Genomic DNA, 26,771 nt, shown 5'->3' on the forward strand with positions numbered 1-26,771 from the left:
GCTTCAAAGGTCAGCGTGGGAGGGCTTTCCCAGTTGGGTGAAAGGGGAGCAGGGTCCTCCCAGCACTGGCCCCAGGCAGTAGCAGAGGTGGTGGTGGCAGCAGCAGTAGCAGGTGGTGGGAGGCTATGGTGGCTGTGGAAACAGACTGGGTCCATTGTCCAGGCAGCTCAGCTTAAAGCCTCTGTAGAAATTGAGCAGGGGATCTGAACCTCAGCCCTGAACAGGGTCCTGGGGGGAGGAGGAGCACTAGGACCCTCCTTTTGACAAAGGATTCAGAAGTCAAGTAACTGGCTGGGGAAATGCCCCAAAAAGGGAAAAAAAAATTAGACCATAGAAAGTTACTTTCTTGGTGAACAGGTATCTCCTTCCATCCTTTCAGATGAGAAAGAACAATGCATACTGTCAGAGGAAGTCAAGGCTTCTGCCTCCAGTACCTCCAAAATGAATATGAAATGGGCTTAGGCCATGGAAGAGCTTGAAAAGCGAGTCAGCAGCTTGCTAAAGGAGAACCAAAAAAATGCTGAGGAAATTTAAAAGTAGGCTAACTCAATTGAAAAAAGAGGCCCAAAAAGCCAATGAGGAGAAGGAGGTTTTAAAAAGCAGAATTAGCCAAATGGAAAAGAAGGTTCAAAAGCTCACTAAACAAAATAGTTTTTTAAAAGAGTTCAGGGAAGCTAATGACTATGAGATAAACCAAAAAGTTACAAAACAAAACCAAAAGACTGAAAAAATAGAAGATAATGTGAAGATAATTGGAAAAACAACTGACCTGGAAAATAGATCCAGGAGAGACAATTTAAAAATTATGGGACTACCTGAAAGCCATGATCAAGAAAAGAGCCTAGACATTATCTTTCATGAAATTATCAAGGAAAACTGCCTTGATATTCTAGAATCTGAGGGCAAAATAAATATTAAAAGAATCCTCTGATCATCTCCTGAAAAAGACTCAAAAAGAGAAACTTCTAGGAATAATATGGCCCAATTACAGAGTTTCCAGGTCAAGGAGAAAATATTGCAAGCAGCTAAAAAGAAACAATTTTAGTATTGTGAAAATACAATCAGGATAACACAGGATCTGGCAGTTTCTACATTAAGGGATCGAAGGGCTTGGAATAGAATATTCCAGAAGTCAAAGGAACTGGGATTAAAACCAAAAATCACCTACCCAGCAAAACTGAGTATAATACTTCAAGGGAAAAAATAGTCATTCAATGATATAGAGGACTTTCAAGCATCCTTGATGAAAAGACCAGAACTGAAGAGAAAATCTGACTTTCAAACACAAGAGTCAAGAGAAGCATGAAAAGGTAAACAAGAAAGAGAAATTATTAAGGACTTTCTAAAGCTGAACTGTTTACATTCCTACATGGAAAGATAATATTAGTAACTCTTGAGACTTTTCTTAGTATTTGGGTAGGTGGAGGGATTATACACATACATATATGCACACACACACACACACACATAGACAGTGAGTACAGGTTGAGTTGAATCAAAAGATGATATCCATAAAAAAAATAAAATTAAATTAAGGGGTGAGGGAGGAAAATACTGGGAGGAGAAAGAGAGAAATGGAATACGGCAGACTATCACCCATAAAAGAGATAAGAACAATCTTTTTCAATGGAGGAGAAAAGGGAGGAGATGAGAGGGGAAAAGTGAAACTTACTCTCTTCACATATGGCTTAAGGAGGGAATAACATGCTCACTCAATTTGGTATGAAAATCTATCTTACGCTACAGGAAAGTAGGGAAGAAGGGGACAAGAGGGATGAGGGGAATGACAGCAGGGAGGGCAAATGGAAGAAGGGAGTAATTAGAAGTAAACACTTTTGGGAAGGGACAAGGGCAAATGAGAGAACAGGAAAAAAAGGTGGGGAGACAGGGTAGGGTGGAGGGCAATATAGTTAGTCTTACACAACAGGAAGTCTTATGCAAAATGACACATATATAGTCCATATTGAATTGCTTGTCTTATCAGTGGGAATGGGTGGAGAGGGAAGGAGAGAGGGAGAGAAACTGGAATTCAAAGTATTACAAATGAATGTTGAGAATTGTTATTGCATATAACTGGGAATTAAGAGATACAGGTAATGGAGTATAGAAACTTATCTTGCCCTAAAAGAAAAGAGACAAGATGGGGATAAGGGAAGGGTGGGGTGTGATAGAAGGGAGGGCACATTGAGGGAAGAGGTAATCAGAATGCAAGGTGTTATGGGGTGGGGGGAGGGGAGAGATGGGAAGAAAAATTGTAACTCAAAATTTTGTGGAAATGAATGTCGAAATGTAAAAATAAATAAATCTATTAAAAATAAAATAAAAATAAAAAATAAAAAAATAAAATATACAGGTGAAAAATAAAATATCTTCATGAAAAGTAACCAGGATGGTTTCATTAAATACTCTAAGGAGGATGTGTGAATAATTTGATATATGAATAAGAGACTAAAAGGAACAATCATCACAGAAGAATGAACATCATAATACAGTGAAAAGTGCACTGTATTTGATGTCAAGAGGACCTCGGTTTGAATGGTGACTCTTCACTTACAATGGACATAACCTAGAACAAATCATTTCACTTCTGTGGACCTCAGTTCTTAATCTGTAAAATAAGATGGTTTGAAAATAATGACCCATACATTCCCTTCTGGTTTTTAATTTATGATCTGATGATTGCCATAATAAATATATTTTAACCAAACAGTATGATATTTGGTAATGGAAAACAAAAAAGGTGCCATCAAATACATTTATGACTAGAAAAAAATATGTGGAGCAGTTACGTAACAAGATATAAGAATAACAGTCAATTCAACAAGCACTTATTAAAGGTTTACTGTGAGCTAAACACTGGGGAGACAAATACAAACAGAGGGAAAGGCAGTCCCTGACCTCAAGGAGCTTACAATTCAAGGGGAAGATAATACATAAAAAGGAGCTGACAGCATGGGTGCATGAAGCCAAAAGATGGGGACATGGTAGACAAAGTTCACATAATCAGGAGTAGAGCCTGGAGACAAATGAGGACACGACTAACCCAAGTATTTCCTATGAAAATAGAGGCTGAATAAATGGAGAATACTGCCAATATGAAAAATTCAGATGGACAGCCTTTGTACAGTATGAGTACTCAGCACAGTAGATGAACTTCTTATAGAAGATTTATGGAAGAGCATGGATAAAAATCACTTGGGATGAGAATATAAATATATAAACATATATACATATATATATATATTACAATGTGGGCCACAGGAAGGAATAGTCATATGGAAGAGAAGAAAGGAATAGTAATTTGTTGAGAATTAAAAGAAATATATTTTAAATATATCAAGGTAGCAATACATTGATGGACTGATCACAGAAGATCAGCCAGTAGTGAAGTAAAAGAATGGAATGAATATTTTTATAAAGAAGACACAATAAAGCACAATGAAGCATTTTCCCCTACTTGTTGTATATCACAAGGGATTAGTGGTGACCACAGACATTCATTAAAGAGTTCCAAGTGAAATTTCCATAGTGCCATCCCACCTGAATCCCAACTCCTCTCCTCCCACTTCATCTTGAAACAAGAATCATAAATGCTCTGCTTCCTTGTTCTGGGTCTTCAGGAAAAGGATGTTTACTCTGAGGCCCAGAATTTCTTCTCACAACTGACTGCCCTATTGTCGATCACCACAATCTTCCCTTACCTGGTAGACACGTTTACTTTTTATCTGCTTTAAGCTCCAGTCAAGCCATCTTCAGCATTCTAAGGTGCTCCTAACAGATGGATAACAACTAAAAAGGGGACTCAGAATCATCATGACATATGGCTGACACGAATGTTTTAAGTTCAATGCCAGGATGTGCCTGACTCTTCCTCTCAAAGGCTTTGGGAGGATGATGAACACACGAGATTTTAAAACAAAACAGTCATTAAAACATAATACAGGCACATTTTTCAAGATCAAATGACTCAGAGACAAGTGTAATGCTAGTCTTGGACCTTTCCTTGATAGTTCTATCCACTTATATAAGAGATGGCAAATGGGTTGATAAAAATCTCACAGTCAGTGGACCAAAAGTACAGAGTGCTCAACTGATGTTAGTCAATGATAAAAAAAGACACATAACTTCAGTGTATAACTTGATAGTCATCAGTCATCAGGATGAGTGTTTGCCCCATGTCAGTCTAAAGGCAAACTTGGTGCCTAAATAACAAACTAGACCCAAACAAACTTTAAATGCAAGCCTAGTTTCCTAGTTAGAGCCCTCTGAACAAATTTACAGAAAATTTGGAAAAATTCTAAAGATCTCTGGTAGATTATTTCATGACAGAAAAGAAAATCAAGCTTACAAATAGAAAATCATTTATTAATTCCAGCACAAATATTCAATGAGCACAAGGAAGTGTGAGGCAGCTTGGCATAACAAAGAGCAATCACATTAAGGGCAGGAAGATCTGGCTTAAAGCACAGCCTCATATACATATTAGGTAAAGGGCTAAGGGGTACAGTGGATACAGCACCCACAGGCCTGGAATCAGGGAGACTCCTCTTCCTGAGGTCAAATCTGACTTCAGACACTTATTAAGCTGTGTTACCTTTGCCCACGGTCACCTACTCACTTAACCTTGTTTGCCTCAGTTTCCTCTAATGTAAAATGAGCCAAAGAAGCATTCTACTAGTCTACTCCTATTCTAGTATCTTTGCCAAGACACCCTAAATATAGTTATCAAGGGTCTGACACAACTGAACAGACTCAAAAATAAGAGTAATAAGGGGCAAGTTCCTTAACCTCTCTACTATTCAGTTTCCTTATCAAGGAAAGATCTGTGAAGATCAAAGGAGATAATGTATACAAAACACTGTATGAATCTCAAATGTATCTTAAATCTTAAATCTTAATGTGACCTAAGGTGAATGTGATTATAATGATGTGATGATGATGGTGATGAAGGTCATTTGCCATGATAATGAAACATACCTCATATAAGTTATTTTTCATGAATCCACTGATTTGTGTTTACTACAAGTACAATTCATATCTGTGAAGTTCCTATCTATGAAGTTATATCTTAACTGTTATACAGAATTCTTTCAAGGTATGTTTATGGGACTTTTTAGTAGGTCTTGAATAATCATCAATGCCATATTTTATTTTATTTTCTCACTGCATTTGGGAGTAGGTGGTCCATTGAAATTGAAATGCATTGGTGTGAAAATTGTGTTAGTTTCAATACAAGGACTGCAAAAGTAAAAACATGACTACAATGAGAAATTTTCCTTCCTGCGTTGTGAAATCAGCCTCATTACTCCAGTCACACCTCAGATATATCCCTTATAGCTATAATTAATTATGCATATATACTCATTTGCATGTAATACAAATATACTTGACTTTTCATGTTCATTTGTTCTCTAACTTTAAATTTAATCATATTTAGATGAACATGTACATTTCTTGAGGGCAGGGGTTGATTCTCTTCTATCCTTGTACCTTAGTAGCCTCTAGAATATTTCTTTTGACTAGACCTGTGATTTCATCGAAATAAAGAATTCCCATTGAGGGATCCTCATTTTCCAATACACACAGGCAAATGATCTGCAATTAATGTTCCACTGGACATAGATTGAGTGATTTAGCTATGGTCATACAGCTCATGTGTGCCAAAGGCAGAACTAGTGTCCACATCATGCTGGCTCTCCCTACTACTCCACGTTGCCTTTCACCTGTTTCAATGGATGCTTAATAAAGTCTTGTTCATTGCTTTGTTTATTTCACTATCTAACACATTTCTAGTTTTGGGGTCTTAGGCTTTCTTGAAACAGTTTGTGTTTGCTCTTCTCCTGCCTAGTACCTCCTCCAGTGTCTGGAATCTGTTGGAATCTTTCCATGATATAAACTTCCAATTGTCATGAGATCTTGTGATTTGCACTTCCATGGCTTTGAAGTCCGAAATAGGAAACTAATCAGATGTGCCTGAGACACAGTTCCTCTCCATTATGCAACTTCTTCATATGGCTTTGCAACCTGCATCTAAATGTTTGGCAAGGTCCTGATAGGTGGAAGTTGGCTTGCTGGCTTAGTCAACAATAGGAGACACCAACCTTCTCCCACACTCATTAGAAGTAGTAACTAAAGGACTAGAGCTGAGTGCCAAAGTCAAGAAACAACCTCTCCACAGGACCATAGACGAATGCTTTTCCTCCTCCCTCAATAGCGTTCTGAAGATCACTGCTGCCAAGCCCTGGACCTTGTATATCCTTCTCCCTTCTGGATGCTGGGTGGGTACCTGAACTGCCACTTGGTAACTGTGACCCAGCTCCTATGTACCCTGACTTCTCTGGACTTCGATTGTGCTGTTATCTCTTCTTCTCATGATTCCACATGTTCTCAGGTATCTCCAATTTGGTCACTCAATTTTCCTTTGTTAGTTAAAACATGCCCTTCAAAGAACCTATGGTCTCTTAATGTCAGCCAAACACTTCCTGACAACAAGGTGAGGAGCCGCATTATCTTTCCATTTATTTCAAGTTGTAGAAAAGTCCTTCACCAAAAATTTTGATTGTGTGATGAAAGGCAGGATAGAGCTAGGCAATGGGCCTGTAATTTTGCTGATGAAGAGAACTCTGAAGTCAGGAAACTTCCCTTACCAAAAGTAAATCACCACCTTCTCTCTACCTTTGAGAGTTGCCTATAGTCCTGAAAAGTGAAGTGACCAGCTCAGCGTCACACACAACCAGTCTACGTCAGAGGCAACACTTGAACCAAGGCTTCCCAGCTCTCTAGCCACTACAATGAGCTGCTTCAGTCAGGATTAAAACAGGCTGTCAGGGGAAGGGAAGATTCTTGATTGCCCAAACTCAGGAAGACATGGGAGTTCTCACTTTAGCACCAAATCTACTCACTTGTATGGCTAATTAATGGTTCCATATTTACATTTCTTGTCTCACCAAGCAGACTTTTAAACTCCTCGTAGGCCTAAATTCTATTAAGTATTACCTTTATATCTTCATTTTCTAACAGCATTGAGCACATAGTAGAGGAAGAAAATTACATCAGTGGGAGTGGGGTAGGGTAGAAGGGGAGGAAGCAGAATGTGCATAAACATGTCTTTCCAAAATACATGCAAAGTAAATTTTGGGGCAAGAAAGCACTAGTAGCAGCTGTGGTCAATTAGGAAAAGAATTCCCGAAGAAGGTATCACTGGAATGGAGTTTTGAAGGAAACAAGCAATTGTAAGACACAGAGAGAGAAGTTCATTCCAGACATAGGAGACAATGAAGGCAACGGCACAGAAACAGCAGATGACTTGGAAGATAACTACCATGTCACTCAGAAAGTAACTTTCCAGTTAAATAAGGAAATGTCTGTAAAGGCCTCTCCAGGGACCAGAGCTGTTAAAAAATTAAAATATTTGTGAAACCTAGTTTCTAAGTAATTTTTATGAAAGTAAAATATTTGTGAAGATAATTCTATTAGCTAATACTAAATTCAAGGCATAACAAAGTAAGAAAAATATTAATTTTCAGCAAAGTATTGATCAGAAGCATAATTTATGAATTCACTTGTTTATCTTTCCTCAGGTACTAATCAAGTATTTAAGTATTTAAATACACTACATGACATAAGATAATTTACCTAAAAACATGGCAAACTTCAAAATGCCATACGAGTGTAAAAAATAAATATTACCATTATTTTGGTTAGCTATGTAAGAGGGGTTGGCAGAAAATAAACAAAAAACTCCTTTGTATTTACCTTTACAAAAAATCATTGATTCATGTGTTCAGAAGAAACTATCCCAGAGCAAGAGATTAATTTACTTCAAGCCTCAGACCAGATACTAACAGTGTTTTTTTATGTACCAGGTTCAAGATATGACTTTTTGAAAAGTTACTTAAACTAACAAAATACTATCAAAAGAGACTGTGTTCAGGCAATCCCCAAATATCAAGAGAACTCATTACTTTTTACAGACTCCATAATTTTCAAGTAGTTATTTTTCACATTCTATCATCTTTAACAACTAAAATAAGATTAGTGTGTCTTTTAATCAGCATACTCCCTGTAATGCATTTGTAAAAAAAAAAAAAAAAATGTGTTTCTAACACAGAAAATTCTAAAATGACCAACAAAGTAATAGTAAATCTCTGCTATTTGACAACTTTGAAATGGTGAACTTGACCACAACGAATCCATTTTTCTCCAAAACATACCCCACGACATATCTCTAAGGACAAATGAGACACATGAAGTCTACTGCACATTGGCAGTAGCTGACTCTGGGTCTGGTTGGTAAGCAGAGCTAAATTTCAGATGCACACAGTGACAAGTGAGCTTCTCCCATTCACAACCAACAGAAGCCTACTTCTCTGTAACTAGCCAGCCCTTAGTAGGTGATGCCTTAGCTAAACTAAAACTAGGGAACATACCAACAAGCCTTTCACCAACTATGCCACATTTTACTAATGAACAAAGGAGGTGTGCTTTTCGGGACAAATTTTAAAAGAAGATCTTTGGTTTTGCTGCTTTTCACTATTTATAGAAGTATTTAATGAGATGGGTCCTTTTGATGACAAGTTGGATCGTGCTTTCACATGCTTTTATTTTACCCCAGTCTTAAATATTTCTTCAGGCCACATGATTTTTCTCATGATTTATGGAAGCATGAAGACTCAGGCAATACACATCAGAGGTAAAAAAAAAAAAAAAAAAAGAAAAAAAAGAAAAAAAGAAACAAATCAAAAAGTGCTTGATTGGAACCTAATTCAAAGCTTGACAAAATTTCAACCAAAATTAGTCCCAATGTGTTTAAATTTATTGTATCAACATATTTGTAGCCTAAACTTATTTTTAAAATAAGCTCATCATGAAAACTGAAGAAGAGATAATAAAATCCCATTCCAAGGCTGGTATAGAGAAAACAGCCCAGGAAGTGGGTTCATGGACTAGGTTTGAAACTCATTTTAGATAAATCACTTAATGTCTCATTCCCATTCTTCCTCAACATAATAAACAGGTTGACCTAGATGACCTCAAAACTTATTTCTAATCTTTTATCTCTCCTCATAGGAGTCTATGTACCCCTCATAAAAATCTTATCATCATACATTAGCTAGCAGTCAACTCAAAGTTGAAAATAGTAACCCCACTGAATGAAATTAGCAATAAATCAACATCTAAGTTGCAAATTCACTTCTGACAAGTAATATGCTGCAACTAAGCTTTAAGTATCTCAGCGTAACTATTCAGCTGCATACATAAGTGAAGGTAATGGAGTCGAGAACTGCAGACTAATTGCTTCAGCTGTGGCTTATTATCTGTCCAATTTCAAGCACAGCAAGCAGTTAAGAAGTAATATAAACTACTTTAGTCAATGCATCAGTGAGGCTTTGTACCAACACAACCTCAGATTCCCTCAAATGGTCAAACTGGTAAGTGCCACATAACCACATTGTGAGGATAGATGACACATCACACCCAACCATCACTTTCCTGTTTGGAGTTCAATTTCCACTAACTACTTCTCTCTTATACCCTCATTGATTGTAATGGCTGATCTAGAATCCTTTTCCCTCCCTTCGGAAAGGGTTCCCTGATGAGGGACACTCTAACATGGCATTCCTCTTTGAATTATTTTCTTTGTTCTTCCCTTGATATCAACCAGCCATCTGGGCACATTCATTAATTTCATATGTTCAAGTTTCTTTGCCAATATTTGGAAAGTCAGTGGGTCAAACTGAAATCCAGCAGTCATTCAGTCCACTGAGTCTCTCCCATTTGATGAAGATTTTATAATCTCATTCCAATAGTTAATATAGGCTTTTTAAAAATTTATAAGCTCCATTCCCAATTCATGTCAACTCATGCTTTTTGACTCACTGTTATATAATGTCAAGTGAAAAGGAAACCAAAGTTCCCTATTCTTTACAATACATATCACCGTGGAGTAATGGTAAGGTATGTGAAGAGAGTAGAGTGCCAGGCATTTCTACGGTGGCAGATCAAGGCCAATGATAGTCCTGTGCATTGAGGCTGAGCAAAGAACTGATTAAGAAAAAGGCATTGTTACTGAGTATTCAGGAAGGCTTTTCTTCCTCAGTGATTGATCCAAGAAGTTGGCACTTTTATCCAGTGAAAAAAGCAGAAGACAGAATTGTGGAATAATGGTGAAGGCAATGGATCTATATACCATAACTGACCTATCAAACCCATATATTGTACAATGATAAAAAAAATTATCAAATTGAAGGGTATCTACGAAGTAACTTATTTCAATATCCCAACTAGAACAGCAATCTACTTTATAACCTCTTGGGTCTAATCTATGGTCCCTAGACCTCTGACTGGATACCTCTAATTATGGGGAATTAACAATCTCCAGAAAAAGCCCATTCAATTGTTGGACAACTTTACTTAGAATGTTCTTTCTAACTTGGAGCCAAGATCTGTTTTCTTGTAACTTTTCACCAACTTCACCACACACATGAACAGAAATAATTGCCTCACTTCAAAATGTTTCCCAACATTTAGTCACTACATACTCATGTGTCTTACTTACAGCTTAATATTGCTGACTTTCTCCCCCGCAACTTTTGCAATGTCCTCCAGAGCTACTGACAAAACTGAGTCTGCAGTTTTGCCATCACTTAATGTTATGCAGGAATCATAATGTGGTACAAGAAGAGAGATTAGGGAATTTGGAGTCAGAACACCTTGGTCCTTGATCTATAAACTGCTACCTATGACCTTAGGTCAATCACTCAGCTTTTCAGAAACTCAGTTTATTCAACTGTACAACTGGAATAATTACACTTGAAGCCTTTTAAAAGAATTAACATTCGTTTTTAAAATATTGAATACCAAATTATCTCCCTTCTTCCTTCCCCCACTGAGAAGGCAAGTGATTTGATATAGGTTATACATGTGTAGTCATACAAAACACAGCCATAAAAATCATGTTGCAAAGGAAAAAACAAAAAAATTCAAGAAAAATAAAGTAAAAAAAAATGTATGCTTCACCATCAGTTCTTTCTCTAGGGATGGAAAACATTTCTCATCATAAGTCATTCAGAGTTGCCTTGGATAGTTATATTGCTGAGGATAGCTAGATCATTCACAATTGATCATCGCACAATATTGCTGTTACTTTGTACACAGTAAATTTCACTTTGCCTTAGGCCTTGCAAGTCTTTCCAGGTTTTTCTGAGAGTAGCCTGCTCATCATTCTTGAATCCCTTCTTGATCCTTCTCTCCCTGATTATTAGTGCCCTACAAATTAGTTTATATGTCTTTTGGATAAATTTTACATTTACTTATAGAGGTATATTTTGTATCCATTATTATTGTTCTTTGAGGAAACTTAAAAAAACAAACAAGAAAACAACAGTACCTCATTGCATTTAGAATAATGCCTGACAGAGAGGAAGAACTAAATAGATGTTTGGTCATTGTAAAGATCAATAGAATACTAGACTTGGAGTCAGGAAGTTCTGAGTTCAAATCTGCCCTCCATGTGACCCTGGGTGAGTCACTCAATCTTTTTCTGACTCCATTTCCTCATCTGTAAGTAGTACTTACTTCTCAGGGGTGTTGGGAGGACAAAAATAAAACATTTGTAAATTGTTTTGCAGGTCTTAAAATGTTATATAAATAATAGTTCTTGTTCTCATTACTAGCATTATTACTATTATAATCCAGGACCACTTTCAAAACAGGAAAATATATCTAAATTGGCCTTTACTGGAGGGTGGAACCTCTGTCTTCAAATGGACCAATCAGTGAGTGGAAGCCAGTGAAGGATAACAAGAAACATTAAGGGCCACTTGAAAATGTTAAACTTTAAAGAAGGCCATTTAGCAACATAAATGGAAAGTTACCCTTGATGAACATACAGCATAAACAAAGTAATGAAACCCATTAAAAGATTTGAAGGAGGCTACTGAGGCTTGGAGAACTTAAAAGGGAAGTACAACACAGAAGAACTTGTTTTGCAGTGTCTCCCCAGTCAGAGACAAAAGATCCTAATGATTTTAATGTGGGTTCTTCCTCTGCATTTGGCAGGGAGAGTTAGTCCATTTCCAGATAAGTGAACCTACTAGACAAATGAGCCCATTTCTATATATATACAATTAGCACCCTAAAAAAACTAAGAATATGATAGTATAATCTTAGAAGAGCTAGAATCTTCTCTCCATAAATGGACTTGATTTTTTTTGTCATGAAACCAGAGACAATTAGACAATTAGGTCTATTAAAACCAAAAACTTCCATGGCCTTTTAATTTTTTTAAGGATGAGACTTTGCCATTATCAGTTCCAGAATATGATCAGAATTTACCTCAGCCAGAACATCCTTCCAATGAAATCTTTATTTAGACCCTTCTCATTTCTGATTTTATATTCACACATTTCCAAAAAGTCCTTTTCTTTAAAACTCTTGAATTTGCACTTCTCTAAGCAGATTTCCTTTTGATCCTACAAGTTAAATCTCATTACTTCATCCTTTGCTACCTTCATTTCATTGAGTTTAAAATGCCACCCTGATTTTGAAACTCTTCCATGGATTTGCTTCCTTTTTGGGGTTTCTAATATCAGCTCCACGTGCCCCTGTTGGCAACATGTCACCTTTCCCAAAGTGGCTGCCTGGACATCCTTTCTGCCAGCCAGCACAGCTGGGGTTGTTTCGCCTCCCCTTCTCATCTTGCACTCTTCCCAGAAAGCTGTTAATTTCTCTCAACTCCATTAAATATGGTCCTCTTTCAGATATGCCTTAGAAAACCCAGCAAAATGATAAACTTCCAATTTTCTTTTAGTTTCCCCTCTTCAGATTTGCTAATGCTTCTGGGTATTTCAGGAACTAGTAAGAGAAATGAAAATATAGGCAACAGAAGCCAAGATGTGACTTCAGTGGCTTAAAAATTTGTACAGAATCTGCAGTGCTGATTTTAAGCATTATGGCAACAATTAAAAAACAAACAAACCCAAAATATTAGGTAGCCACAGCAAAGCAAATCCTATTTGTTAATTTAGAACCACCCATCACCACCAAAATTTCTAGAGCAGGCTTTGATCCACAGGCATGATGCCAGAAGAGAAAGAGATAAAGATGATTTTAAATGTTGGAGCTAGAAGATAATTTGGGAGTCCTTTAGTCATATCTCCACATTTTAAAGATGAGAAAATGGGAACCCAAATTGGTAAACTAACTTGTCCAAGGACACACAGTGGCTGGTAGCAAAGACTGATCAAGAGAACTAGTTTCCTAACTCCTTGTCCCTTGTCTTTCCACCAAACCACAGTTGCCTTTCTTCTTGCTACTAACTTACCTAAAGGGCCAAATTCATGTTTTAGACACCTATTATCTCTGAGAGGGATAATATGAACATGCTGGAAGATAGACTATGACCTTTTAAAATGTTTTGAATGAATATTTTCCTTGGTCTCCCCAAATTAATCAGCAGATCTGAGCTGGTTGCTTTTTTATTCTTCCCCCACCTCCCCCTACACATATTTTTTTTAGAAGCCTGTGTTCCATATTCACAAATTAGCAGCTTGAGATGACGCCCAGAGTCTCATGCAACTTCACATTGTGCAAAGCACAGTTTTCCTGAGCTCTAGTATGGAAAGCTAAACCTCCTGAAAAATAGATCAGATGCTATTAAGGGAATAAAATATAAATGGTCACTGAGAATTCCATTATCCAACCTTTATTACATCCAGCATATGTATTTTATAAAAGAACTAGTCATTCAATACCTCAACATACTATGGCACCCTAACCACGGTCTCCAAAAATAGATGTTTAACAATTCCAAAGTGGGCTTACAGTATGGACTGGCAAAAACCATCTGTGGGTGCAGAAATTTTACCTTGAAAAAGGAAGTGATGCAGAATTCAACTTCCTCTAATCTTCTTTGATATATTAGAATAATAGAGCTGCAGTTGAGAGACCTTTTGGTACTTATATTTGAGACCTAAACTAGCCTTACATATAAGCAGAGTACAAGGTTTTCTATGAGACTGAGGGTCCCTGGAAAACTCTCTGCTCCGACTTAACATTGTATTTATTCTCTGTGTGTATGCTGCATCTTTTTTTAGCAAAATGTAACCTCTTTGAAGGAAGGGACTGTTTCTTTTTTCTTTTTTTGTCTTTGTTTTCTCAATATCTAGTATAGTTCCTTGCAAACAAGTGTTTAATATTTGGTAGTTAAATGTAAATTAATTGAATCTTACTGGTTCCTGCTCTCTCTTCTCCTCTTCCTCTGCCCCTCCCCCTCCACATATATGCAATACACACATATGTACACACATGTGTACATGCATACATACATGTGTACACGCATACATACATGTGCGCATATGTATGTGTGTATGCACATACATGCACATATGTGTACATATACACACACATATATATCTCTCTATATATAATGCTGTGGGCTATGATAGCCCAAAATGATCCCAGTCACAGTCACACCCACTATCTCTCCACTAGACCCACTCATGTAGCTGAGCAGCTATTAGTTTCCTGGGCTCAAAAGACTGGAAACTTTGAACAAAATATACACATTCTCAAAGAGTGATAATATTTCCTACCTCTATTGGCCACTAAGGAATCTTTGCAATTTAGTTTATCTGATTAATTTGAGTCACCTAGGAGGACTCTGAAGGAATGGGACACAGGACAAGGATATTTTCATGTGGAAAGACACATTTAGGAATATCTGGAGTGTGGGAATACTTTGGAAGTTGTGTGTGGGTAGGTAGGTAAGGGGGTGGAGTATCTGTAGTAGGGGACACCCAAAGAGATCTGGAGGGTTTCCTATGGAATAAAAAGGAGTGCTGAAAATAAACTTAACGCACAATTTTGCCTGGGATGCCCTCAACTGGAAGCTACACTTCATCCTCATCTAGGTCAGTCTACATTTCTTGAGAAACATACTAAAATGCAATGGGGAGAGAAAAGAGAAACCAACGCTTGAACTGCAACAGATAGGACCTGAGTATGAAGTTCTAGCAGCCAAAGAAGACATGCAAAGTGAAACAAATAGGCAAAGTCAAAAAACATTCTAAATGTACTTTGTAAAAAAAAAAAAAAGTTCATAAAGTCATATAAAATCTGCACCTAACAATATGCATTCAGAGGTGTGATACTAAAGAATTGGAAAAACCTGAGAAGAGTTGGATGAACAGGTGCAAAATCGAGTGAACAGAACCAGGAGAACAATTTGTACAAGAAAATATTTCAGTCTGATAAGCTCAATGACCAACCATATTTACAAAGGACCAATAATGAAACATACTACCCATTCCCTGATAGAAAGATAATTGACTCCAGATGTAGATTAATACATTACTACATCAATTAACTAGCTAATTATTGACTAATAAAATTAATATGTATTATATTAACTAGGATTAATTGACATACCAATGTGGAAATTTGTTTTGCTTAACTTTGCACATTTGTTTCAGTGGTATGGTTCTTCCTTTTCTTTTCCCCCCAAATGGGGATGGGTTTGCAGGGAGAGAAAAATAATACTTGTCAATTGAAAAAATAAAATTTCAAAAGTAAATAATTGACCTCTCAATAACCTTGGATCTTCACTCCCAAGAAAACCTATACTTTTTGATAAGTTTCTAAAATACAAGTTAAGCAGATATACTTTACCCTCTCTTTCTCTCAGAGTGTTAGGGGTGAGAGATACTGTGAGATGTGAGATATTGCTTTATTTCATATTCAAATACGTGCCTGTCAAATACAAGCATGGCTCATTACCATAAAAAATAATGATACAATTCCCGATGAGCCAGAAACCAAGTGACTGTTCATTACTGTAAGTGATTAGCATCCTAACATTTTTTACTTGTAAAACTGAGGTTCAAGGAACCTTTTGTGAAGGTTAATGAAACATACCCTACATAGTTCACAACTTCTCAGATCCCTCTCTGTTCCTCATTTGGGAGTCTTCATTAGTTACTCTTTCCTTTCCTTAGCACTGAAAATCTGTTATTAAGATTAAGTTCAATGCCACTCCTATTAAAATATAATTCAATAAAAGATGTTAAACAGACTAAATGGAAAAACAAGTCGGGGGACAGAGTTACAGACCATCTTTAATTACTTGGTGAACTCAAGCCACATAGATAATGTCTAGATTCACTGAGGTTAAGAAATGTTTTTTTTTTCAGTGGTGCAGGTTCACATGGGGAGGAAAGGGTCCCTAATTATCTCAATTCTGCACAATTCAACCAATAGCTGCTTTTGTTTACCTCCCTCTATTTGATTAACTTTGACCAAAGGATTTTCTATCCTAGAAGAAAGAATTCCCTCCAACTAGAACAGTTTGATCTTTTTGGTCATCAAATATTTTAACTTCTATGTGTTCAGATTAGTTGCTAGTATCATGCCTCTCTTCCTTAGAACTCAGCCTGGACAGGTTAACCTCCCTGATCCATCTCCAAAGACTGTGATGTTAATACCTTCCATTCTATTTCATATATCTATCCCTCTTACCTTTAATCATCTGACTACCACTCTAGTACAGGTCTTTATCACCTGGTCTCCTAATTGGTTTCCTTGTCTCAAGTCTCTTTTCCCTCCAATATTTTTTCAACATAGCCAATATTTCTAAAGCAAAGGTCTTCCGTGACTACTTGTTTATTTAAGAAGCTCTAATGATAACTATTATCTCCATCATAAAAAGCCTTTTTTGACTCAAAGTCCCTCACAATCAGACTTCAGCCAGTCTAATGGACCATTATTTCCTTTCTGAGATTCTAAGTTTCAGCTAACTAGCCTACTTCCTATCTCTCCTACATTATATCTCCAGTCCCTGCAACTTTGCACTGACTGGCTCCCATATTTGTAATTCACTCCCTCCTAGCATCCCTACCTTCTTTTAAGTCATGATTCCTTCCACACTTCCCAGTGCCCTTTCTTTCCAATTACTTCCTATTTTTCTCTCATATATTCTCTATTTATTTAACTTTGTACATTTTATTTCCTCCAGTCTTGCCTAGAACTTTTGTCTTTCTACCCCTAGCATGCAACACAATGACTGGAACATGGTGCTTAAAAAATGTGCATAGGATTCAATTGTTGAGTTCCACACAATCCTGTCTCCCCTCTGTGATTAAGCCATCAGTATTCCACTCTACCTCATCTTAAGGATCCCAGGTCTTCAAGGAAATAGAAAAACTAAACAAAACAACTAGTTTCCTCCTCACATAAAAAGATTTAAGACCCCTATCACAGACATTCTCTTTCTAGGACATAAACTCTGCTCTTTTCATTTCTTCATAATTCAGTCTACTTTGTATCCTTAGAATGTGGCTGCTTTTCCCATAGTGAAGTCTGCCTTGGCATTTCAATATGCAGTTCTGTACAAATATTCATATACATTTTTTCTTGTAACACTCTTCTTCAAACTTTCAAAGTATCAACTTTTTCTTCATAAAGTCTCAATTATGAATCCCCCAAAATGATTGATGACAACTACAGAAATCGGTGAAGTTATAAAGAAGACCATATAGCTGATTCACTTCATATCTCCACCCATATTTATGCTCATGTAATTGCTCTCTTACAGATAATTGTTCGCTTACAATTTTTCTAAATATAAAATGCTCCTTCATTCTTTGGGAACGCTAAGAAACAATTTAAAGCTCTTATTCTCATTAGACCCTTGATATACATTCAACACTTTCTTCTTCCTAATTCTGCATCTCACTTAATTTGTGTTGCTTCGAACTATTCCCCTCTGAAACAAGGCATGTGCAACCTTCAAATTACATAAGTTAGTGTCAAAGATAGAGTCCTACCAATGGTAACTAATTCTACTAATGGAAGAGGCTGTGGCAAGTATAATATATCCAATACTATTCCTTTCAAAGAAATACTCTTCAGCGGGATTATCATTTTAAATGGTTAGACATATAATTTATCTCAGTAATCAGTACCATGGCCCAAGCTTCATAATTTAAAAGGAGTAGAGAAGATTTGGGAATGACTCCGAGGACACCCAGAACATCTAACAGTACATATGCAGAAGGTGAAAGAAACAATAAATTTAAATTTGTGCTAGAGAGACAACTGAATATTGTTCATGTGAGCTTTCAGAAGGAGGACTGAAACTGGCTTTTTTGTTGTTGTTTTTTTGTTTTCATATCTGAAGCAAAGGACATTGTCTTAATGTGGCAGCATAAAGAATTTATGTTAGCCATATGGAAGGATTTCTTGATAGGGTTAAACACTGGAATGAGTAACAGACACTAGCAAGAAGAGAATTTTTCATAGAAGACACTTCTGTGAAGGTCCCTTTAGAGAAGAAAAGTCTCATCTCTCAAGAATATTGCCCATCCCTTGAGCAGGGAGATAAACAAAGATGACCTCTCAAGGTCTGTTCCAACTATCATAGAAGGCAAACTTCAAGAGATCTTGGTGCTTTTCAGTCCCATAAACTTGCAGGAGGTTCTCAGATTATTCAGAAGTATTCTCCCATTCCCATTTTAAAAATATTCAGGGTATGCCTGAGAATGCCACTACAAATTCATTCCTGCACAATATTTTACCTCTCTTTCTGTGAATTATGAAATTAGAATGTACCATGGTATGTTGAATCATGAAATATTAATCTTTCTGACCCCACTTACCCTAGATAACATTTCTTATCTCTGCTTTTCAATTTTATATCACTGGGAATGAAGATAATATATTTTAAAACAAGTGTACTTTAAAAAATCCTTCATTTGGCTCTCCAGGCATTTTCAATCCACAGGCTATTTTAATCCCCCAATGAAAATACACTTTCTATATAAACAACCAAATGATCTTTAGCTCCCACTCTTCTGTCGGTATACATGACAATACATAAAGTTGTTCAGTGCAGATTTTCTTTTGCCAAGGGGAATCTGGATGGTCAAATTCATTTAAATATCAAACAAAGAATTCAATTTATCAGATGCTTTTATCTTAAAAGGATACTTTTTTCCCTTAAAAATATAAATTTGTTAATCCTTTACCTGAAAATGAATTTTACTGCTCAAAAAAAGAGCTGGATTACACGAATACTTCCACCCCCAATTTTGATACTTATTTATAATGATTAGAATATGTACAGATTAATTGCATCCATTTCCTTTTCCTTTTTATAAGACTGATTTTTAGAGATCATAAACGGGGGGAGGGAAAGCTACACTAGCTATTTAGAAGACATAACAGTTTCACATTATTATCTGTTTTTTCTTCATTATTTTGCTATAACCATTGGTCTACAAAATTTGCTGCTACCTGCCTTGCATAGGTCAGGCTGTCAACTTGTAAGGACAGGTAAGATTTCACTTTCTTGTCCATTAGTTTGTGAAGAAATATGCTGAGGGTTATTAGTATCCAAATAACAATTATAAAAGACTAATGGGGATAAATAACTCAAACCCTAGTAGGATAATTGATCACAATGCCTGGGTATGGGGTGCCACTGCAGTTGACTAGGCTCATTTTTGAGAAGGCTGAATGATTTGAGGCAGCCATATAATTAAGTAAATACCATCCCACAGGGCTCATTTTCTTCCTTCCTTCCTTTATTTCCCTCCCTCTCTTCCTTCCTTCCTCCTCTTCCTTCCTTCATTTCTTTCCCTTCCTTCCTTCCCTAAATGAAATCAGAAATATTTTCCTTCATGATAGTACAGTAAATGAAATTAATATTCCTTTAAGAACAAATCTGGTCTGGAAGAAGCCCTCATTTAGCTAGGCCAATGGCCCACTTCCCAGGGCCAGTTATTAACTATGAAACAAACTACTTAATATGGGGGTCCATTACTATATCAGTAATTTAAACAAAGAGCATATAAATACATGTTTAAAATGCTAACAAGACTAACAAATATAAATGTGGGCAGAGGAATTTAAGTTCAAGAAATTGATTTCTTTCAGAACTTCACAATCCAATATTTTGACAGCAAGGAGGATGAGTCTTTGCTCCCAAGCTCTTCAGACTGACTATGTCTCTTCCCTCCCCTCAGTATACACTTCAGCCAGAAAACCTTTCTCCTCCTGTTGACCAGATTTCCTTTATAGTAGCATTATTGTTAGCCCTTGCTGTTTAGTCTTAAGTTAACAAGGATAAAGATATACATCAGCCACAGGGCCATGGAAAGTCCTCAGAGTCAAGATGATGCCATAGTAAGGAACATAGAAAAAGGACATTCATATCTCCTGTGACAGGAGCAGCTGCTTCTAAATCTGCTCTGCTTAGCCACAGCGGTCCCTTCACCTCCAGTTTTATCCCAGAAGTCAGACACAATTTAAATAGTTTCAGGTGGGGAAAAAAATCGCAAGGTAACAAAACAAATATTTATAAGAGTAGAATATAATGTGCCATATGCCCCTTTCCTCTTCACTGAACCAGTTCCATCCTACACGCTTTATGTGTTTGACAAATGATAATAAATGGTACCCCCAAACGGATAACTTTTAAACAGAGAGATTGGGCATTCATCTTCCCTGTTCTTGACACATACCAAGTTTTAGACTTATAATCATCACTAAAGATTCAGTGTGTTCTTTTCATAATTATCAATTCTGCCATATGGCCATGAATACTTCTTAAGACCTAGTACAAGTCCATAAGCCTGGTACACATTTATTTAATGCTCTATTATGTGAAAGAAAACATCAGAAGGATAGTGGAAGGACACTGAATCAATTCTGGAATGGCAACCTAGGGAAGCAACAATTCTTTAGTGAGGAAACACTCTTCAGAACTCTCTAAAAACAAGAAAAAAAACACCACCTCACACACACAACTTAGACTGATTTTGCACCTAGAGAGCACTAGTGAATATTAACCCTTAGGCTAAATCACATATTTATTTACTACTTCTTATTCCACCTCCATGTTTCCAAAAGGACCTCCCCCCATTTCACATCTACACTCCCCCCTCCCACTGAACAAATAATAAAATGAATGTTTTCTCTCTTCTTTTTTAATTAGAAAAAAAAACCCCAAACATTGAGGATTTGAGAGGAATCTGTCCCTTCACACCAAATACTGTTTCAAAGTTATCTTCCCACATTCCCTTTACAAAAGGATTTTGTTAGCTAATGCCCCAGGGAACCTCTTTTCCTTTCCTTAACTCCAGATGTCTCCTTTCCCCTGCCTAAACCTTCCCCCTTTTCTCCAAATACTGTAAGATAACAAGTGAAAATAAAGAGGGATAAATAGCTTATGTTGTTGATCAATTAGATTTGGACAAACTATTTTGTGAATCTATTCCTGTCTCAGAGGATCTATTTTAATGATCTGCCTGAGATGAACTAAGCAGTGATTAAAAGATAACTACTTCAGTCTCTTAAGGAGAGAATTATTATAATGTGTACATGAATGAAAAAAATAATCTCCTACCTATTCACCTTTATTTCCCCAAAGACTCTGAAACTGCATATGGTGGAGGTACCCCTGATAGAATCAGGCTTCTATCTCACTGCCATACAAAAGTACCATTGCAGTCCTCAGCTGTAGCTCAGCAATTCTAGGAAAAGCTTCCTCCCTTCCTAGCGATGGATGTCACCTGGACCTAATGATACACCTGCCCTGTATCAGGCAAAGTTTCTGCTCCTTTATAAGTCCATAATGAACAGCACCAATGGACAAATACATTGGAATAATACTCAAAAAAAAAAAAGGAGGAAGAGAATGGATGAAAAGAAAGAACCAAGTCCTTTAGACCTATCACGTGTAGTGCATTTTCTTGTGACTTGTGTTGGCACACCAAATTAAAGTCTTGTTGGATGACCTGTATATGCTGAAATCCTCCCTCCCCCTCTTTTTTCTTTCCTGGGTATCATTACAAAGTAGTTGAAAAACCTTTCTAAACTCACAAATGCAAAACCCAAAAGGTTCTAAGGAGATGGGGCCTTTGTCCAAAGATACCAACACATTGAGTGGACTGTAGCAGATGCTCACCATGCCTATGCATTATTGATAAAGCCATGGGATCTGTTAAAAATAGAAGGTAGGGGAGAGAGTGTGGCAGACCCCAGGTGCACTCCGCACTTCATCACTCCACACAGCTTTATGGCTCAGGTGACAATTCAGGGTTTCCCAGTATTTCTCACACAAATCATTCAGGAAATACTGTCCTACAACTTGGAATATTAACATGCATATAAATGTATGTATGTATATATTCATATGTACTCTCTCTCATACATACACACACACACACACACACACACACACACACACACACACACACTCCAAAAGCCAGCATTTACCTGTTCCTGCTGTTGCACTGATTTCCCTGGTGCATTTTGTTCCTTAGCCGTAGTCATGCTCTCTTTTCCAGGGTGCTCACTACCAGAGGGGCAGGTAGGAATTAACGGTGAGTTTGGTGGCACCGGCGTCCAAGCAGGGAATGAGGAGTTATTCAGTCCATCACTTCAAGAAATAAATCCCAGCGCAATTTTTCTTCACTCAAAAGAGCGGTGGGGGGGTGGAGTGGGGGTGGGGAGGCGAGTCTAGGTCTAGCTTTAAAACGCAAAGTGCAGAGAGAAGGAAAGATGCTGCTGCCTAGTGGGGCTTCTCCAATTAGCCACAGCCTCTGCAATTGCCACAGAAACAATAACTGCTTGGCAACCAGCAACTGGCAGCTCGGGGCTGCAAAGACAAGCCGAGCGATGTGGTCCTACCTCCCCCTCCCCTCCTTCTGCCTACCCCAGTGGGCACCACGGCGCATGCCCCAGCCGCCAGCTCAGCCTCCTTGGCTGGGGAGCCACGCACCGGGCTGAGCGGCTGGAGGGGAGGGTGGACGGGGAGGGCGCCTGACCCCAGCCGCGAGCCCCGGAGCAGCGCGGCAGCGGGCAGCGGCGGGCGGCCTGGCTTCGCGCTGCCCTCCTCGCACCTCTCCCGGGCTCCTTCTCAAAGCTTAACCTCCCCGTTGGCTGGCAGAGCCCGGGGATGTGTGTGTGTGGCTCCCACTCCTCTGGCGGTGGGAAGGAAGCGAGGAGGAGGGCAGAGTGATGGAGGAGCGAAGGTGGGCGACAGACATCGGGGAAAGTTACGTCAGCCATGTCCGCGAAACTTTCCCCAGGTGTCCTTAGGTGGATGTCGCTGGCTGGACAGCTGACCCATTCATTAAGTGCACTCCTGCCCCACACCACTGACCCACAAGCAACAGAGTCGATGCCTGGACAGAGGGAGAAGATACAGAGAGCAGGTGCAAGGGGGAGGGACAAAGGTAAATTGGAGCCTAGAAGAAAATGGTCATCTTCAGAGGCCAGCTATCCCAGAAAAGTGGTTAAAGTGAGCCGGGGGGGTGGAGGGTTTAAATGGGGATGCGCTGCAGGGGAAGGAGGTAGGTTTCCCCAACTGGGTGCACTAGGTGTTATTTGCTGGAAAATCCCTGCTTTAAAACTCAGACACCTGCTCAGAATCCATTTTGTGCCTCAGAGTATTTTAGCTTGACTCTCTGGAAACAAAATCAGTCTGGTCATAGTTTCATAGACCTAAGATCAGAAGGGACTTCACAAGTTATTAGTCCCAGCCATCAGTCCAACAGCCCCCATTTCATAGATGATGAAAATGAGACTCAAATCGTTAAGTGATTGGCTCAAGGTCTTATACAGAGATAGGATGGGAACTCCAGTCTGACTCCAGAGCCAGTGCTCTTTCCAGCATTGTCCTTAAAGGTTTTTGCCTAACCCTACTCCCATAACAAAATGTTCACTCAGTATAGCATCTGTATTATAATCTACTGCCCTTCCCGAACCAGGTCAGTCTAGCTCCACTTGAGAAGCCAATCACATTAGGAGGCTTAGAGAGAAAGAAGTTATAGGAAGGAGTGTCAACCAAGCTTTATATGGTAAGTAGGGGCTCTTTGTCTTCTACCATGCCTGGGTTTATCAACGTCATTCAAGGTTTTAGCCCAAGGGACAATTTCTTAATGCCCCTGAAACATGGATGCACAATCCAGTAAATCTCAAGAAGACTTTTAAGTGCTTCTTTACCTTTCCTATAGCCTCTGCACTTATGCTTAACCCAACGATCTTTCCAAAGATCATTATTTCTTCATCTTTGTGTCATCGCTTAATGTATAGGATCATAGATTTAAATTTGAAAGAGTTTATCTAATATAACCCCTTTATTTTCTGACAGTGAAGGAAGCTAAGGGTCAGAGTGGATTTGCTCAAGATCACATTGACCCTAGGGATTCTTACATTGTATACATGTGACAATGAGCATTCAAATTTGTTGTTTTGTTGTTATAAAAAAATAGAAAAGGGAATATTAAAATTTCTGCCCATCAAAAGGTAGTGGAAACAAGGCTGGATTTGCAGGTTACTACTCAATATGACCTTGGGCAAATTATTATACTTCTCTGTGGATATTTTCTCATTTGTAAAATTCACAAGCTAGATTAGACAGCTCTAATATCTCTAATTATAAGGTCTCATAACTTTAGGTGTCTAATCCTGAGTCCATCCTATAAGAGGACCTTCCTTCTAGGCCTAAATCTTAGGATCCCAATAAAAATATGACAGCTTAAGTTGGATAGGAGCCCCTTTCCTGTCATCCCCAAACATTTTGTTGTTGTTGTTATTTTGAAAGGGTCTATATATTTTTGAATTTGACTAGAGGCATTGGTGAGGGAAGTAGAGACACCTATCACCTTAACCTCAGTTTGAAGCCTCTTCCTGATCAAATTAACATTTAACATTCTAGGATGAAGGAGAGCAGTTCATCTATTTTTTGTGAAGCATTTTGAAGACCTAGGTGTTGGCAATTGGTTTTTGGATGTGTTCTGTGGAGTCTTTGTTAAATCACTGTCTCACAAGAACTGGTCACCTGAAGGTTACATCCCCTTCCAGAAAACATTTTAGTATGGGGCAGCCTGGTCAAGCTTGTTAGGCCAGACAGATCTGGGTTATCCTGGGAAAGAGGGGCAAAAACAAACAAAAAACAGAGGGTTTTGGTGGGGAAGGGAGGAGGAAAAGGGAAGAAGGATGGCAAGATGAGCTTTTCCAAATGTTGACACCAACAGTACTTCTCTCTGTCTACAGATCTTTACAGTAAATGGTCTCCTTGGTCATAAATGCCATTTCATTTTATACTGAAGATTTCTTTGGGTATTGAAGGCTTTTCTGTCTTTAGGAACCTCCTTAGAAAAATAAGATACCCTTTGGAGAGGTCAAACCCTAAGTCATCATCAACTAAGACCTTAATTATCAATTACCATTTCAGCTGGGATTAGCTAATAGCCAGCTAAACATACCTGAAACTTAGGATAGGATGGGAACAGAATATTGTGAGGGTTGCAAAAATAAACTTCAAACTTCACAATTTTGCCTAGGGCTAGACCTAGCCATGCCACTAAAAATCAAAAATATGGTTGACACCCATCATATCTTTCCTGAAGTCTGAGCTAGGTTCTGGGGCTTTTAGGGGACAGGAGATATATTTGTCTTGCTATCATTTAGTAATTGAATAAGACTCCTTCTTACAGAGAAAAGATTATGCACAATTTCTCCTCTCTCACCTGCCCCAAGGTCCAAAATACGGAAGAAGTTCCCTTTGTTTAGGAAACAATTCTTGAGTAGGATGCTGGCAGAAATTATGTCCAGCTTCTAGAGGGAAGCAACTGAGTTTTCACTCTTCAGGTAGCAAATATGGACCTTGTAATGCTGAAAGGTTGTATAGGCCCAAAACAGTTTAGACAAATCTCCTTGTGATTGATCCATAATGCATTAACTCTTTTAACAGTACCTAGATGTAGTTAGTAATAGAGAGGAGCAAATATTTAGTTGTGAAGGCAGAAAATATTAGGGATTGTGGTACATTTTTAAGTGTCCCCAGTAGCATCTCAGACTTTGATTTGTGATGAATAGGTACACAATAAATATTAGATAACTGACATTATCGGATTATAGATTTAGAGCTGGCAGGGATCTTTGAAGCCTTCGAATTCAATACTCTCATTTTACAGATGAAGAAACAAGCTTAGAAGGGTTAAATGACTTGCCCAAAGTCACACAGTTAATAACTATCTGAGACAGGATTCACACTCAAATTTTCCTCCCTCCAAGGCAGGCATTCTAATTCCCCTAAGCTACACCACCCAGAGGATGCTGAGAGTAAGGAAAAGCTCCCTGTTTACCTGAAGGGTCAGATAAAAGGGTGGAGCTCCTGGGGAAAATAGCAGAAGGCAGAAATACTTCAGGATTAGGAGGTAAAAAGAAAGCAGTGCTTTCTTTCATGTCTAGTCCCTTTATCACTGACCTGAAGCAAAAAAGGGAGAAAAGGGGATGTGGGATGTGTTCACTTATATGGAAAGATTTATATACATATAGTTTCATATACACACATACATAAACAATGCAATATATTTTATATGTATACCTCTAGATACAATATTTATATGAACATATAAATATAACATATCTAGTGGCATCCAAACATACACACACACACACACACACACACACACACACACACACATATATATATATAATGTATAAATAACACACACATATCAATGTGATATGTTCTTATTGACTGGTGCTCTTGCCCCTGGGTAGGCAAACAACCTAAGTGAACACTTGTTAAGTTCAAGAACCCAGGGAATCAATCAGCAAATATGAATTGAGTTCCTACTATGTGAGGATCAAGAATATATCTCTCACACAAAACAGGCTCAACTAGTCCACCATTCCCCTGCTCAGCTCTACGAAGACCAGAAAGTAATGATCTTGGCTCCTGGTGAAGACCTTTGATA

The 26,771-nt window shown here is 38.0% G+C and overlaps 1 protein-coding gene across 3 annotated transcripts in view; it reads right to left on the reverse strand.

The window, feature by feature from the left end:
• The window catches only part of DPP6 (dipeptidyl peptidase like 6), a 1,325,443-nt gene that overhangs the window by 672,446 nt on the left and 626,226 nt on the right, over window positions 1-26,771 (reverse strand). The window contains exon 1 of one of the 3 annotated variants that reach the window (XM_072652137.1): window positions 22,276-22,744. The exons of the other annotated variants lie outside the window; for them this stretch is intronic. Within the exon in view, the coding sequence (XP_072508238.1) occupies window positions 22,276-22,332 (57 nt within the window). The 5' untranslated portion in view covers window positions 22,333-22,744. Of the gene's footprint in view, window positions 1-22,275; window positions 22,745-26,771 lie in introns of those variants that run through there. 3 annotated transcript variants of the gene reach the window in all.

Source organism: Notamacropus eugenii, chromosome 3, assembly GCF_028372415.1.
Source record: "Notamacropus eugenii isolate mMacEug1 chromosome 3, mMacEug1.pri_v2, whole genome shotgun sequence".
NCBI classification, from domain to species: Eukaryota; Metazoa; Chordata; class Mammalia; order Diprotodontia; family Macropodidae; genus Notamacropus; species Notamacropus eugenii.